The sequence below is a fragment of the Diuraphis noxia genome, unplaced genomic scaffold (assembly GCF_037042655.1).
Source record: "Diuraphis noxia isolate RWA-SAM2 unplaced genomic scaffold, SU_Dnox_SAM2 contig0001, whole genome shotgun sequence".
NCBI lineage: Eukaryota > Metazoa > Arthropoda > Insecta > Hemiptera > Aphididae > Diuraphis > Diuraphis noxia.
Window position 1 is genome coordinate 38129676 of NW_028301711.1, and position 16557 is coordinate 38146232.

The following is a 16557-nucleotide window of genomic DNA, read 5'->3' on the forward strand; positions in this document are numbered from 1 at the left end:
ATATTTTAGATGACAATTCAAATAACATTTTTTAAATTTAAATTGTGATAATGTATTTAGTGAAAATGTCAAATCTACATCTATTATTTTCTGAATCTGAATTCTTAAATACTGATTTTGTTAAAAACTGTTGTAGCTCAACCATTTATACTTTTCTGCTGTTTTTGTTATTTTATCTCAGTTATTATAAACTAGGACTGAAAAAATCAAATTTTTGACCTTATGTACAACCTATACTTTTGAAATTATGTACAGAAAACAACATACATGAAATATACACAATTTGTAAGGTGTTTAGTGTGAGGATATAACAAATTTTCCACCTCCCATAAATATTTGAAAATATTAATAGTAAAACAATAAATTGAAATATCATTTTTTTTTTTATTATTTGCTTTTTCAATTTTTCAATTATTAAAATTTTAGCTAGCAATGAAATTAAAGTAAAAGAAAAAAAGTAATAATGACTTTTATGTTTAAATAATCAATGATGAAAACAAACTTTGATTCAGAATTAAATTTGAGGTATGGAGAAATTTTTAAAGTCCAAAAACTACAAAACCACAATCAATACCAAATATTCTGAAAGCAACATCTAAGAACAGTATTGTATAATATATACATTTTATTAGAAATTAAAATTAAATTATGAGGTTTGGAGACCTTCAAATTCTTGAATTTACCTAATAGGTATTGACTATTGACTATTTTTATAATGAAAATGTATTAGTACCGGTATATAATTTTTTCCTAGCTTGTTGGTCTAAAAATGTTACTATCGAAATAAAAGAGAGGATTATTCTTGAGACAACTGTTTCAGTAATAGCTATTTTATTGATCTGACATAATCTATACAAACACGGAAATCTGTATCTATATAACAAACAATTATTTTGGTTCCATAAGTGTTTGTTTTATACAGGTCTCAGTGGTTTTAATGTATTAATATGATTTTTTTTTTATTGATCGCAAAAAATAACATCGACAACAAAGGCCATTAGTTACAAAGAGGTTCTTATAATATGATTTGAATATGACCACAACTTCATTTTTTTTTTCTACTAAATCAAAAAATCACTGTAAGAAGTATTTTAGTGTTTTTATATATAAAAAAAAATTATCGAAAGATCACTCTGCGAGATGTGAGAGTCGGAGGCACGTCAAATTCAGAAAATAAAATTATAAGGATAAAAATTAATTGGGATTGTTTAATAGCATGAATTATATATTAGAGAAAAAAAAAAATAGTATTTCATAGGAAAATTCTTATGCAGGAAATTCAATTATGAGATAAATAATTTTCAAGAACCGTCAAAATCTGGATTTTATGAAAAAAAATAATAATTTCATGAACTATCAAATTCAGGAATTCATAAAAATCAAGACAAAAATGATTTGAGACAAAAATAAATTAAGATTGCTTAATTATGTAAACACCTGAAATTTTTACCGAATATCAATATTATTATTTTCTATACACAATTAAATTTAAAAAATATTTTGACTCTTTTTGAGATAATTATTGGTATAAGATTTTTTGACTTCTTTATGTTATTTTTTAATAAGTATCTATAAAAATATTTTGGCTAAATAAAAACACTTGGAAATTACAATAATAATAAGAAGGATCCTCTTCATAAGTTAGGAAAAAAGTATGAAAATACCAAATATTTGATATTTGATAAAAATTATTGTGTTGATCTTTGTAAAACTAGTTAATTATTGTTGGATTTGGTTACTGCTGTAGTCTATAAGAAGTACTAAAGGTACAATAATTATTGATGATTCAATTAAGATAAGGTGATATAATATAATATATACCTACAACCTACCTGCACGTCAAATATACAGTCGAGTGACCCTTAAACGTGTGGGCTCTTGTTCATAAAAATAAATAATAATTTAATATGGATGTAATATAATATGTGTCTCCAACTATATTACTATATTATAGTCTAACTAATTCAAAATACTAAATCTAGTCTGCTATAGCTAGGTATGTTATATTAAGATAAATAAAATTATTCATCTGATTAATCACTGTAGTATTTTAAATACCTCTAGTCTATGTACAAAATCTGTCTGCTTCACTCATCATCCCTTTGGAAAAATTCTAGTACTGTGCCTGATAGTTATTAGTATAGTAGGTATCTTAGTGTATATATTGCAAGAATTCATATTTGTTCATATTTAATTAATATTTTATTTAAAACATTCTGTTAATTAAACACAAAAGTAATCCACATCTTTTTCAATTTTTAATAAAATCAGTTTCAATTATTATAAGCTGTTAATTTTATTATTATTGCTTCAAAAACTAATTCAAGAAAGCTAATATGTTTAGAGATGCAAATGTATGTTTTATAGTAAATTAAAAATATTGAGTACCTAGGTATAATATATAATTATTTTGGTAACAGTAAAAGATCTGAAGGAGAGAATACATTTATTTTCCAATTAGTTGTACTACACTTGTGCCATTAGAACTCACTATTTTGTGATATTAAAAATGGTGGTGTACCGCCAGTAGGTAATTATAATCTATAAATAATGTGCAGTCTAAAAAATACATATTTACAAAATTGATTTAATTAGAATCAAAATTTAAAGTGTAATATACAATTTAACTGACAAAGGTAGGTAGTTAACCAAATGTACTGCAGTTATCTACATTTTTTAAAATATTGTTTCTATAAAAAATTAATATTTAAGCTCCTTATTGTATATTTTAACTAAATGTCAAAGCTAAAACTAATATTATAAGTTTTCACTAAATTAATACAAATTCTCGATTATATACAACTTAAGCAATTATTATATACATTTATGATTTTAAACTTTTATTTTTTAGTTATTGTGAATTATGATTCTAAATACTATAACTTTCCTATAAATTATGGTTCTTCATTTGTATAATTTCCTTAGATTACCTACTAGTCTTGAAATATAATTCCCTTTTAATGATATTGACTTTTTTTATAATTTATTATGTTTCATGGCGGTTCTTTTGTTTCATTATTTTTTGTTTTAAAATTCATTTAAATGATTATTTAATTATTCTATGAAATGATTGATTTTCTATTTAACATTTGTTGGTGAATACAGTATACACTGGGTATTAAATTTGAGAGCCAGGAAAAATTAAAATTCTCCCAATTAATTAAAATGCATTTAACACTATTGTTATTTGTTATTTGTTACCTACCTAAATAAGTTATGTTTTGGTGCAGATAGTATATATTAATCAATTACTTAAAAACATAGCTGTCTATTATAAATATAATTATATAAATATTTATATACCAATATACCTGTATATTTATAATACTTTGCATTTAGGCGTAATAGCATAGTCCTGCATTAACCATGCATATTTATTTTATTTTTTATTTTTTACTATTATTAAAATTATTTTTACTATTATTATTATTATTATAATTATTATTATTAAAAATAATAATTTTAGGTGGCATTTTTTAATCAATTGCAATTCTATCTAAAATTAAAACTAAGTGATATTAAGGACATATAAGGGATGAAGCCGATGAAGCATCTGCATGGTCAAATATTGTTAAATTACAACTTGGCAATAACAAAATGAAAAATTATATTTATTTTTTATTTAATACTTTAAGACGTAAAATTGTCGAAAATAAAGACGATGAAGTAAGCACCGTTATTACAAAATTAATCCTCTCTCACAAAAATTAATCAGCGATAAACTGATATGAAGAATGTAAATAAGACTTCTATATATTATTTATAATTATTGATGTATAATAACGATTGACTTTTGGCGACCTATTATCGTTGTAACAACTAAAACTGTTTTCATCTATAATCTATATTATTTATATAATGTTATATCAGTTATATTTACAAGTGAATACAGGGTTTACCCGTGGTGATTATAGTCGAAAGTTTTAAGTGTAGAGATTATAATATTATTATTTATTATGCACTCTCGACTCTCGACTCACACACACCTTAATATTTTGATACGCCGTGTCAAGGTCATCGAGTGCGGCGGCGATAATGAGACAGCTGAGCCACTAGAAAAAAATAACTATACTTTTTAACTACGATTAAAGATGTACAGATTAACCATCGGGCATCGACTTATGATATAATGTATTTTTCAAGACCGTCAAACTGAGGCACCAAAACAGTTGTGGTGCTACGTACTGGCGCCAATTGGCGGTATTCTGGTAAAAACTCAAAAATTCAAAACGTATTTTTAACAATGGTCGTATAACGTATGCTCGTATACAATATTAAATATCATATTATGAGCTTAACACATTACATCGCTAGATGGCGTTAGTTAGTGGTTACACAGCCGTTTTGGTGCCTCTGACGTCTATTCTTGTTTATAATACAGACTTTTTCTACATCTACACCACACTATTGTTGTATAAACGTGAGTGACGTTAGACAAATTTTTGGAATAAAATATTCATATTATCATTTTTTCAATGTTGGTATGTGATGAAATTGCGTTGATTTAGAACAGTGAGAACGGTAGTTGGTTAAACGATTGTAATATGGGGTTTGAGTACCAGGAGTTCAGGACTGTATGCTCAATTCGGTAATCTTTTTCAGTTTCGTTGGTAACGGAAGCAGAAGCAGCTGGTCGCCGCTCGTTCAACGACCGCGATGATCTTAGTATACTTTATGCATTCCTGTTACATTTTGTAATTCTATTACATTTTAAGTTGTACTACAGTATTATAATACTATACTAAGTTTTTGAAATGAAATATTCATATTATCATTTTGTCAATGTTGATCTGTGATTAAATTGCATTGGTTTAGGACAGTGAGAACGTTTGGTTAAACGATTATAATATGGGGTTTGAGTACCAGGATTCCAGGATTGTATGGTCTATTCGGTACTCTTTTTTAGTTTCATTGGCAACGGAAGCAGAAGCAGCTGGTAGCCGCTCGTTTTAACGACCGCGAGGATCTTGGTATACTTTATACATTCCTGTTACATTTTGTAATTCTATTACATTTTAAGTTGTACTTCAGTATTATACTACTATACGAAATTTTTGAAATGAAATATTCATATTATCATTTTGTCAATGTTGATCTGTGATTAAATTGCATTGGTTTAGGACAGTGAGAACGTTTTGGTTAAACGATTATAATATGGGGTTTGAGTACCAGGATTCCAGGATTGTATGCTCTATTCGGTACTCTTTTTTAGTTTCATTGGCAACGGAAGCAGAAGCAACTGGTAGCCGCTCGTTCAACGACCGCGAGGATCTTGGTATACTTTATACATTCCTGTTACATTTTGTAATTCTATTACGTTTTAAGTTGTACTTCAGTATTATACTACTATACGAAATTTTTGAAATGAAATATTCATATTATCATTTTGTCAATGTTGATCTGTGATTAAATTGCATTGGTTTAGGACAGTGAGAACGTTTGGTTAAACGATTATAATATGGGGTTTGAGTACCAGGAGTCCAGGATTGTATGCTCAATTCGGTAATCTTTTTCAGTTTCGTTGGTAGCGGAAGCAGAAGCAGCTGGTAGCTGCTCGTTCAACGACCTCGACGATCATGGCATACTTTATACATCTGTGATATTTTTAAATATTTATAATCAACAAAATATATGTGATCTTTTAAAAACTAATTTAGTTGTGCCCATATACCTACAACTTATATATTGTTATTATCTACTTGTATTAAAATTTACATTTTTAAGACAGCATAATAATTAATATTTTTATAATTTAAAATTTTTAAATTAAATGGATATGTGATATACTGATATGCAATTATAAAATGATAAGAATATTTTTAAGCTTATTATATAATTTTTATCACGAGGTGACCGAAAAAAAATTTCGTTATGAATAAGCACGACCTTAAGCGTTAAGATCCCCTCTCTGTTTACCACGATAGTCGTACCGTGCTATCTGCGATCGATGATTGTTGGTCATCGACTATTGTAGGTATATTTTCAAGTAGAGCAGGTATAAAAAATGTACCTGTAATATACAATATAAATATAAATTTAATTAGCCATAAATCGGAGTTGTTGTCTTGTTTACGAGTTAATCTTTTTATGTTAAACATAATATAGTTTGCATGATAAAAATTGCTGAATAACCTACATGTATTATAAATAATTCTATTCTACATGCATACAACTAAATGCAAATATGTAATAATAACAAAAATATTTCAAAATATATTAACTTCTTATTTATTTAAAATAAAACTTCCTTTTAATCGCCGTGCACAAAAAGTATACCTAACTTGAATTAATTGTTAATATCATACACAAATAAATAGTTATAATTAAATGATATTATGATACATATAGCCACAAAATTATTTCTATGCAATAGCTTTACCACGGCAGTCATCTATTTTTGTTATCTTCTTTGAGTGCCACTCAACTATTTTATTTTATTGTACTTATAAAGTGTACACGCATAACTTATTGTTACATTTGTACATAGTTCCCATGTTCCCTAATATTAATTGTGGTAAATTTCTCTCTCTAAAAATAAATTTTAGCGAAAATGGGAATAATATGTTTATCGTTTAAAAGGCTATCCTTAAATCAGGGAACTGGTTTATTGGCGGAAACAGCTAGGCCATTCCCAGCTTTTTCCGCACATGAGTGTGACATCGAAAATTCGTTTTCTGCTGCTTTTTTGGATATCACGAGTCAAAATTTTCGATCAAATTACATTCCGAGGTGGTCTACATCAAAACTCAAAAGATTGCCTCTTGGCTTGGCCAACACTTATTATTATTACTTTTTTTTTATAATTATTATTGACAGTACCTACGCCATAATATGGACATTTGTTTTCTCCGTCTTACAAACGTACAACATGTACAATTTTATAATCACAATAATACGCTTTACTCTGTAATTTTTAAAATTAAAGTTAATTTACTTCGTAATTCGTATGCAATTTAAAAGCAAGAATAATATCTAGGCCATCTCGGAGGATTTTATTGATATTATAGTAAGTTATGACTATTTTTAAATTTTTTTTTTTTATATTTTAAAATGATTAATACTTACTTAAAAATAATAATATCAATAAAATCCTTCGAGATGCCTTATAATATTCTTACTTTCAAATTGTATACAAAAATTAAATCTAATTTTAGAAATTACAGAGTAAAACGTATTATTGTGAACGTAGTTTTCCATGTTGTACGTTTGTAAGACGGAAAAAACAAATTCCCGTATGGTGGGCGTATAACCATTCTCTTTAATGATATTTTAACCAAGACATTATAATAAACCAACAATTATTGAGACATGCAATTGATAATCATACATATAATAATAAACAAATGATAAAGCTCACATTATTTAATTTACAGTATATTATATTTTGCCTTATTTGCAACAATTATTTTACTGTTCCTTGAAGAAGAATAAGAAGAAGGGACGCTACAGATACGCCACGTATTTAGTATTATTAAAAAGTTAAAAATTAAGTCCTTAAAAAATAATCAGTTCTTGAATAAATTGTCAAAAGAATTACGAACCGTAGCATGATAGAAAGTGAGCAATACAACTTAAAGAAAGCAGCACATTTTTTGAATGCATCTTGGATTAATATCTAGTTAAAAAATTATTAATTACTTATATTTGGTGATAATGATAATAAAAGTTTGGTTTTATACTAACTAAAATAAATAATGACGAATAAAACTAACAAAAAATAACTCTCTGAATTCAATATTAATTTATGAAAGAGTATTTTGAGTATCATTATTATATAGTTGATGCATTGGTATTCAACATATTTTTTAATAAAAGCGTGTAGTATAATACACTATTGATGTTAAATTATTATTATTTGAATAATATGACGATCTACGCATTGAATAATATAGATATTGTGGTTTATTTCACAATATAACATTTATCGCACAATACACCTTACACCATCAAATTGCATTCTATGTATTATTCTGGTTAGATAGCCTCATCAGTCATCACCTAAGTACCTAATTTAATAAAGTGCGCTAACATTATATTATATATTTCAACTTACTTTGCATATTGATATTGTTAATAGGAATTCTGTCTTCGACAGTATGAGTCAGAACTGAAAACTTTTGATGGATTATTATTATTATTGGGCATCTACATTGGCAATTTAAAGTCAACCAAATAACATTAAATTTAACATACGATCATAGATAATAAAGTCGTGGATAGGACATAACGTATTAAGTCATGTGTGAAGTGATTCATAAGTAATACACCTAATATGATAATATATTTACCAAATATTTAAGTATATATATATAGGTAGTTATCAGTTGGAAAATAAATATAGGTAAGCTCAGTGGCGCCGATCACCTAATTTATCAATGACATATGTCATAGTAGATTTTATAGGTGGGGGGCCCACCAAGAGGTACTGGGGCCTGGTTTTGGTTAGGTTGTAAAAAAATTAGGGTGGGGGGCAGGCCCCAGAGGGGCCTTTGAATGTACGATGCCATAGTATTTTTAAATACTTCGGCGCCACTGGGTAAACTCATTTTGCCTCAATTAGCAAGGTTGGGCGTTACTAGTTAAAAATTTAAAGTTAAGTTACTGCTAACCAAGTTACTTAACGAGGTACTTTTTTTTCATTAGTAACTTCCAACTTAACGAGTTAATTAATTTATTTTTCCTAATATAAATTTCATAGATTTAAAATTGTATTTTAATTTTTAAAATCTATTTATATAATATAAATATATATATATATATATATATATATATATATATATATATATATATATATATATATATATATATATATATACATAAATTATAATTGTGGGAATAACCAAATATTATTTATATTATATAGGACATAGGTAGTACCTATGTGAGTATTCTGCATTATTTCTATATTTGAAATTTCAATAGGTCTTAACATTATAATTTATTTGTATCCTATATTATTTTATGTAGGTACCTATGTAATTTATTTAATTAAACTCAAATACAAATGTAATAATTACAATTTACAAATTAAGTGGGTATCAAAACAAAAAAAAATTAAAGTCTGGCCATAATTTTGGAAAACTTATAAGTTAAAAAAAAAATACATTGAAATAATTTATTTGTTTTGTTTGATTTTATAATTGATTGAAGTATGTAAATATTATTTACTAATAGCACCTACTGTAATTATTAATTAATACAATTACATATTATATTTATTAAAAATAGTAAGACTTCCACTATATCATGTTATTTGGTAACCTTAAATAAAAATATATGATAATTTATTTTATATGAAGAAAGAAAAGTAACTTATTTTTTACTTACTTAAGTTACTTCTTTTTAAATTAACTTTTAACAAGTTAAGGAACCAAGTAAAGTAACTTTGTACTTTGGAATTTTTACGCAAAACCAGTTTTCGACCAAATCGATTTTCTTATATGGTTGTAATTCAAAAACTAATCACTGTAAATACTTGAATGTATTGTAAATTTTTAATAATCTATAATATATCCTAGACAGATAAACCGTCTCCGTTCAGAATCGTTTTTCGTATACAATGATACCTATAATTGCATTCAAATTTAACCTACCTTCGTCAGAGGTCCACCCCAATGGTACAGCAGAGCGATACCCACTTACCCGTTTTTTTTTTTTTTTTTTTTGATATAGGTAGACAAACTTATGAGGAATATTGAATTACATTTTCAAATCTTAGATTAAAAAGAAATTTTTTTAAGAATTTACAGCTTAAAATAATTTGTGAATTTTTGTGATTTTTAAGTAGTTTTGTTAAAATTCAAACATTGAATGTTTATTACAAAAAATTGTGACAATGAATTTCTTTTATTTTTCAACTGTTATTGTAAAAATATGTTAGGATCTTTGTATTCATTTTTCAAGATTTTCTACTTAACAAATACATTTTCATCGATATTAATTTAAAAAAAACTAATAATGATTGAAAATTGCATATACCTATGAATAGTTCAACTTAAGTCGAACATTTTTGAAAATTGCATGGTGGATAGAATATACTTATATAAACATTCAGTGAAAATTTCATGTATCTATGGTCATTCTGTCGAGAACTAATTGTGCGTATAAATTTCCGTTTTCCTTAATTTTTAGTTTGCTTATTCCGATTATTAAGAAAAATATTGGGAATTTTTTACTTCGATCATATGCATGATTATTGATTAGGTATATAGGATAATAATTTTAAAACATAATGATTTAAACATAAAAAGGAGTATTATATTATTGTGTTAACACTGATAATTATTTTAATATGACATAAATTAAAACTTGAATCTAACATAGATATAAATCATTTCTTTTTGATGATTAAATATAATTTAATTAAACATTATAATGATAATAATGAATAATGGTAATAATTATATAATTTTAATAATAATAATATTATTAATTAATAGTAATAATGATATTAAGAAAAAAAAATAACAACAAAAGTTATATTATTATGTTTATTAATTTTACTTAATAGCATACTCTATATGGAACGGGTCTGGAACCACGGCCGGAGCCCATAGTTCCATTATCTTCTTCATCTGTATCGTTATGGGAATATGTTCCACGATGCTGTATAGGCATCATGAATGTGGTCTCGTGTAAATTTGTGCTTCTACATTCTCTGGAACTCTGATTTGATCCACGTCTAGAACTAATAAGTTATAAATATTATTAAGTAACAAAATAATACAAAAAATTAATGTTTAGTTGATGCACCTAGTTGGATTTCGTAATTATTATTAATTTTTATTGATTGTTTTTGAAATTCATGTTAAAATATTATTACTTTTATTGTTGTTGTATAATTAATACCGTATTATAGTTATACTGAAACCTTTTAAATACTTAATTTTTCAAAATCAAGGCTTACTCTGGTAAAGGTAACAATCTCCGCTTAGGTTTCTTCATTGGCTCACAGGTTTTTGAATTTCTCTCAATATCGTCTATATTTAAAAATGAATGTTAAACGATATTAATTTAAAATTAAAAAAACATTTATTTAAGCAATGTTATGATATAGGTTAATTTATAATTAATATTTTTAATACAAAGAAACAGATGCAAATGATGATACACTAAATTAATTTAATTTAAAATATAGTTTAGATTTAAAATAAATCGTCACTATATTATCTAATTTTTTTTATACCCAATGTTGAATTTTAGATATTAAGTAAAAGTACCTACCTATTTTATGAATTTTTTTTTTTTATTTTAAACATAAGACATTCTTAGCCTAAGGCTATCTAAATCTAAGGATATTTTACAGTTTACATAATACTATTTTATGAATTAAAAATATACGATCAATATCCCCATTTTAACATTAATTATGTTGAACTTACAAAACTCTTGAATGGAACTAGTTTGACTTTTGGAATCTTCGTTGTTGTTGTCTGAATAAGAAGGTACTCGTTTTGGTATGGGACGTCTAAGAAAGTTTGTGTAATCCGCCTGAGAACAAAACTAAAAACCATTATATTATTCATCATAAAATAATGCAATACTGTAGCATATAAAAATAACTTGATGGATATATAGTATTACCATTCTATTACAGTTGCATATTTCCAAATTTTCACCGCAGTTTGTGCAAAAGTATTGCTTATTTCTTTTTGGGGATATAGAAGGAGAAATTTGAAATGTTGCATATGGTGATATTTCGTTGTAGTCTAAAAAAAGAAAAATACTCATCGTACGCTTGTTAATAGCTTATATTTTATAAAATATGTACATAATCAAAAATGATTTATTAAATATTTTAAAAAGTTGAATTCCCTTCTGGGAAATAACATTATGATAAATTTTAAATTATGTTAGATATATTAAGTTGTAACTGTTATTTAAATAAAATGAATAAAGTATTTTGTAAATCTTCTTTATCAATTATTTTATCGGTTTACTTAATTTTAGAATAAGTAGACCTAAGTAGTAAGTCCTATAGTTTAATAATAAATTTACTTGAATCGTCATTGGTCAGTATGGTACTCTTCGACTTGAATGGTGTACACGTTTCATATGCATCCGAATGTATTTTGGATCTCGAACAGCTATTATTTTTTAAAATCATATTATTTGCCTCCAAATGACGTTGATTCTTTTTGTACATATGCCCTATGAAGTCAAACATTTATTATGAAAATAAATTTAATTTAAAAAAATCATATTAAGTGACTCATAAAGGATATGTCAATGTAAAAGTTATTTGAGTCACGCATGACGCACACTTGGAAATAAATTAAATAGATTAAAATAAAAAAAACTCTTGAATATTATTTTTAAATTATTTAGAAAAATATAAATATGTTGAATCTCATAAGCCATAACAGTGGTTTTATTTCATACCTACACATGTTTATTGTGTTATAACCTCTTTCTGTAGATTATTTTAAACGTTTAAGATTATAGTATCGTAGTTTATAATGAAAATGATTAGAACATATTTTGTCAGATCTTTTTTGTAAAGATTATTGAACTTTTTGAAATTTTTTTCTAAAATACAAATAATTAAATTTACTAGACATGTTCTTAATAATTTTTGTCATTGGGATTCTTTAGAATTTTAGATTCAACTTAAGTGTAGATTCAACACATGAGACAAGTACACTATAATGTGGTGTCGGTATACTGTACCTATATAAATATCATAATTATAGGGAGTTATATATTGATTTAAGCCCAACATAATATTATTAGCTGATTTATTAGTTTAATATAATGTTGCATATTATTTTGCACTTACTGTATTTATAACATACTATCAAAGATAGACTGATGATTATGAGAAATAATAAGGCTACTGCGAGTGGCCACATTACAGCTATATTGTAAATAGTCAGCATTATTTTGTCATTTACTGATAGAGCTTCTTTGTCATAATTTCCTGAAAAAAAAAAATAAATGTAACTTATTAATTACTTAAAAAATATATATATCCAATTTAAATCATTTTTCATGAAGGAAACGTTGAATTTATTTACAACCTAGGTATTTATTGTTTCTATTATAATCATAATATAAACTAACCTCCATAATTAGTTAAGGTCGAAGCAGTATACATTGTTGATGTCATACCAGCAGAATTGTAGCATTTTACCAAAATATTATAGTTGGTCGACGGATTTAATGTTTCGATCGAATATATTCCATTTGGTGTAATGTTTTCGTTCACTGAAATAAGAAATAAGCTGTCTTTATTCAATAATATCATGATTTTGATAATCATTACCTGTTGTCCATTCTTTTTCAGTACTTAATCTTTTGTATATTGAAAAATGTGTGATTGGACAATACTTGGCGTTCCATTTTTGCAGATGAATCAAAAATCCAGATACCATTTGTTCGATAGCCTTAAACAAGTATAAATAACAACAGTTTAAAATAATTGCGATAGGTACATATAACTAATTATTACTTATATCCAAGTCATCTCAGCGTTATTTTTTTTAATTAAATAAATCAAATTTTTTTTTGTACCTCGTTTTGGGTGGGTGCAATCGGTGTTTTTCCTTGTAATGTCTTTATGTTAAAAGGTCTGCTTTGCATTCCGTGACCCACTCGGTTACTTGCTGAAATGCTGAACGCTATGGTTGTACCGCACTTGATGTTTGATAACGTGAACACATTTGAATGAGAAGGTAATGATATTTCCGTGTACATGTTTTCTGGTTCCTAAAGTTTTGTAAATTAAAGTATGGTCATTAATTTTAATTCTCTTCGAGTATAGAGATTATTACAACTATAAATTTAATCTGCTTACATTAATGTATTTGTAAGAAAGTAAATACTGTTGAACCGCGTATGTGTTCGGCGCTTTCGTCCAATTCACGGTGACATTTGTCCAAGAAACGTTGACCATGCCAAGAATTGGCGGTTTCGGTGGTTCTATAATCATAACACAAATTCCACATAAGTCATTGAATAATATGGTATTGTATTTTCATATGATTTAAATAACAGAGTTACTTGCGACGAATATCTTATATTGGTTGTTGGAAATGTTTACAACCAACATGTTTTTGATGATTGTTTTTTGAAGGGGGGGATCTACTAGCGTACAGTAATATAACCATGTTATTGAACAATATTATTATACTTGCCGACTACTAGCAATGAAGTGGTAACATTTTCGGATCCATAAACATTCCATGCCGTACACGTGTAATTGCCGGAATCCGTGCTGGTTACTGACTCCAAATGTAACGTGAAATTATCATAGACTAATCTCTGAGACTGTAATTGGTCAATTGGTTGACCGTTGAAGGTCCATTTTACGTTCGGAGTTGGACTACCGGATGTAGTACAGGGAAGATCGATGTTGGCGTGCCATTTAGTCTGTATTTTACCATGGAAATTACCAATGGCTGCGGGAATTCCTGTAAGTAAAATATTAAATTTCAATTACTTTTGAATACCCCATATTTTACTACCTACAAAAAATGGAGGGTCAAAATTAATAGTTCAAAATCAGTCCAAATCACCTTTACTCTAAAACAAGGTCACTGTCCAAACGTTTTTATAAATAATACTCCAATCCCCACTTCTGACACGGTTAAATACTAAGGTCTTCATCTTTGCAAACGCTTAACATTGAATATGCATTTAAAAACAAAAAGACAACAACTAAACTAACGCTTCCACATACTCAAATCAATCTATTCTAACCAACGCACAAAATTAAAAACAAAAATAATAATATATAAATCTCTTTTAAAACTTATATGGACTTATGGATTACAACTCTGGGGAGCAGCCAAAAAATCTAATACCAACAAAATTCAAACTTTCAAAATATTTCACTTCGCAAAATTACAAATGCCCCTTATTTCGTTTCAAATCTTACGCTCCATAACGACCTTCATATAAAAATAATTAATGAAAAAGTCAAACTTTCTATTACAGATTTCACCTCAAACTTGCGAATCACTACAATCCACTCATAAAAGCTCTCTCCATCCCAACTCTTCCTAGTAATCCACAACGCAGGTTGAAAAGACCATATGGTGTCGTGACCTTCTCTAAATTAATATAACGATGCATATCAACAATAGCTTAAGTATGGGTAGCTTCTTTAATCACGTCTTCTTGCCTGTTTTTTTTTTGCTTTATTTATTTATTTTTAATTTTAGAACCTTCAGCTATAGCTATTACAGTTCAACAATTAATTAATAATATAGGATGCAGAGGTTACAATTTAAGATAAGATACAATAGTTGATACATGATAACAAAAGACAATTAAATTAAAATATTAGATAGTGAATTAAATATGAAATAGTGAGACATTTATATAAGAATAATATTACAAAATGAAAATAGATCGATAACTGTTTAGTGATTACCTACGTTAAATCATATATATATATATACCATAAATACATTTTTTGCGTTAGTTTTCTTTCTCATTTATGCTTTTTGTGCCTAAATTCTACAGATCGCATATTACACAATGAAAAAAAAAAAAAATAGTATTTTGGTTTGTCCTTAACTTTAGTTTTATGATAAGTTTGACGGTATTATTATTGATTCTTTAACATAGGATTAGATTATAATCATACGTCTTGATTTAAAGATTATGCTTTACTCTATAGTATCGAGCAATTGTTTTATTTTAGTTCTGGTAATAAAATTGTTTCCTCCGCAACTTTGAAAAAGAAAGTATTTACAGGTTAGGGTAGAGTGTTTATAATAATATGTACGCCAAACTCGCTTATCAAAACACTTGGAATTCGAATTATGCACAAATATTTCTCAATATTTGGGATTATGGAAATAAATTTTATTACTGGTGTGACCACAACTAATCATAATATATTGTAATGTAAAAAGTTACCGCCGGATTTAACAGTCGATAAAGAAGTTGTCCGTGACTTTTCACTCTCACCCACGCCGTTGGTTGCGGTTATCCACCACAAATAACTGCTGGAGTGTCTGAACATGGACAATTGAACCTGTCGAACGTGTGGTTCAAATGACTGTGACTTTACTGCACCTTGCATTCCGTTTATTTTCTAAACATGGTTATTATCACACAAAAATTAATTACAAGAGTAAGTAGGAAACATGAGTGATTTTCGTAGCGTATAATATATTACATTTATCATTTTTCATTACACACGTCATTATCATATTATGTATAATCAGTACATTTTTTCCACTTTCAAATACTGTGCGTAACATTTTACTCATTCTATAAATCTTCACCAATGTATAATATGATATTCTCAATTTTCAAATATTAGTTTAATGTTTAATATGCTGATAGATAATTTCTCTTCAAAAATCTTCTAAAGATAAACGTTTTATAAAGATCAAAACTCGCAATCACAAAGTGTTGCAGTATAAACTATAAATAGTAGCTCGAAAATCAATAAAAAATAGCAACAGTGAAACGTTTATTATACAACACAAGTATTGTGCAGATTGCAAATCAAATTATAAATTAAATTTTATTGTATTATAATTAGGACTTTTAGGTACAAATATGTTTTTTAGTTTTTTAAGAATTTTAGTTTTATTTATT

The 16557-nt window shown here is 26.7% G+C and overlaps 1 protein-coding gene across 4 annotated transcripts in view; it reads right to left on the bottom strand.

Annotated features, from left to right (window-relative positions):
- Positions 1-10235: 10235 nt before the first annotated feature.
- Positions 10236-16557, bottom strand: part of LOC107168741 (cell adhesion molecule Dscam2-like) — a 308280-nt gene continuing 301958 nt past the window's right edge. For 3 of the 4 annotated variants that reach the window (XM_089215614.1, XM_089215615.1, XM_089215613.1), the window contains exons 21-32: positions 15868-16045; positions 14136-14411; positions 13796-13920; positions 13513-13707; positions 13265-13385; positions 13063-13206; positions 12779-12919; positions 11998-12150; positions 11584-11708; positions 11382-11502; positions 10907-10979; positions 10236-10687 (exon numbers count right to left, since the gene is read on the bottom strand). In XM_089215614.1, coding sequence (XP_089071740.1) covers positions 10504-10687; positions 10907-10979; positions 11382-11502; positions 11584-11708; positions 11998-12150; positions 12779-12919; positions 13063-13206; positions 13265-13385; positions 13513-13707; positions 13796-13920; positions 14136-14411; positions 15868-16045 — 1836 coding nt within the window. In that variant the 3' untranslated portion in view covers positions 10236-10503. The remainder of the gene's footprint in view (positions 10688-10906; positions 10980-11381; positions 11503-11583; positions 11709-11997; positions 12151-12778; positions 12920-13062; positions 13207-13264; positions 13386-13512; positions 13708-13795; positions 13921-14135; positions 14412-15867; positions 16046-16557) is intronic. The other variant, XM_089215616.1, reaches the window with a different exon arrangement.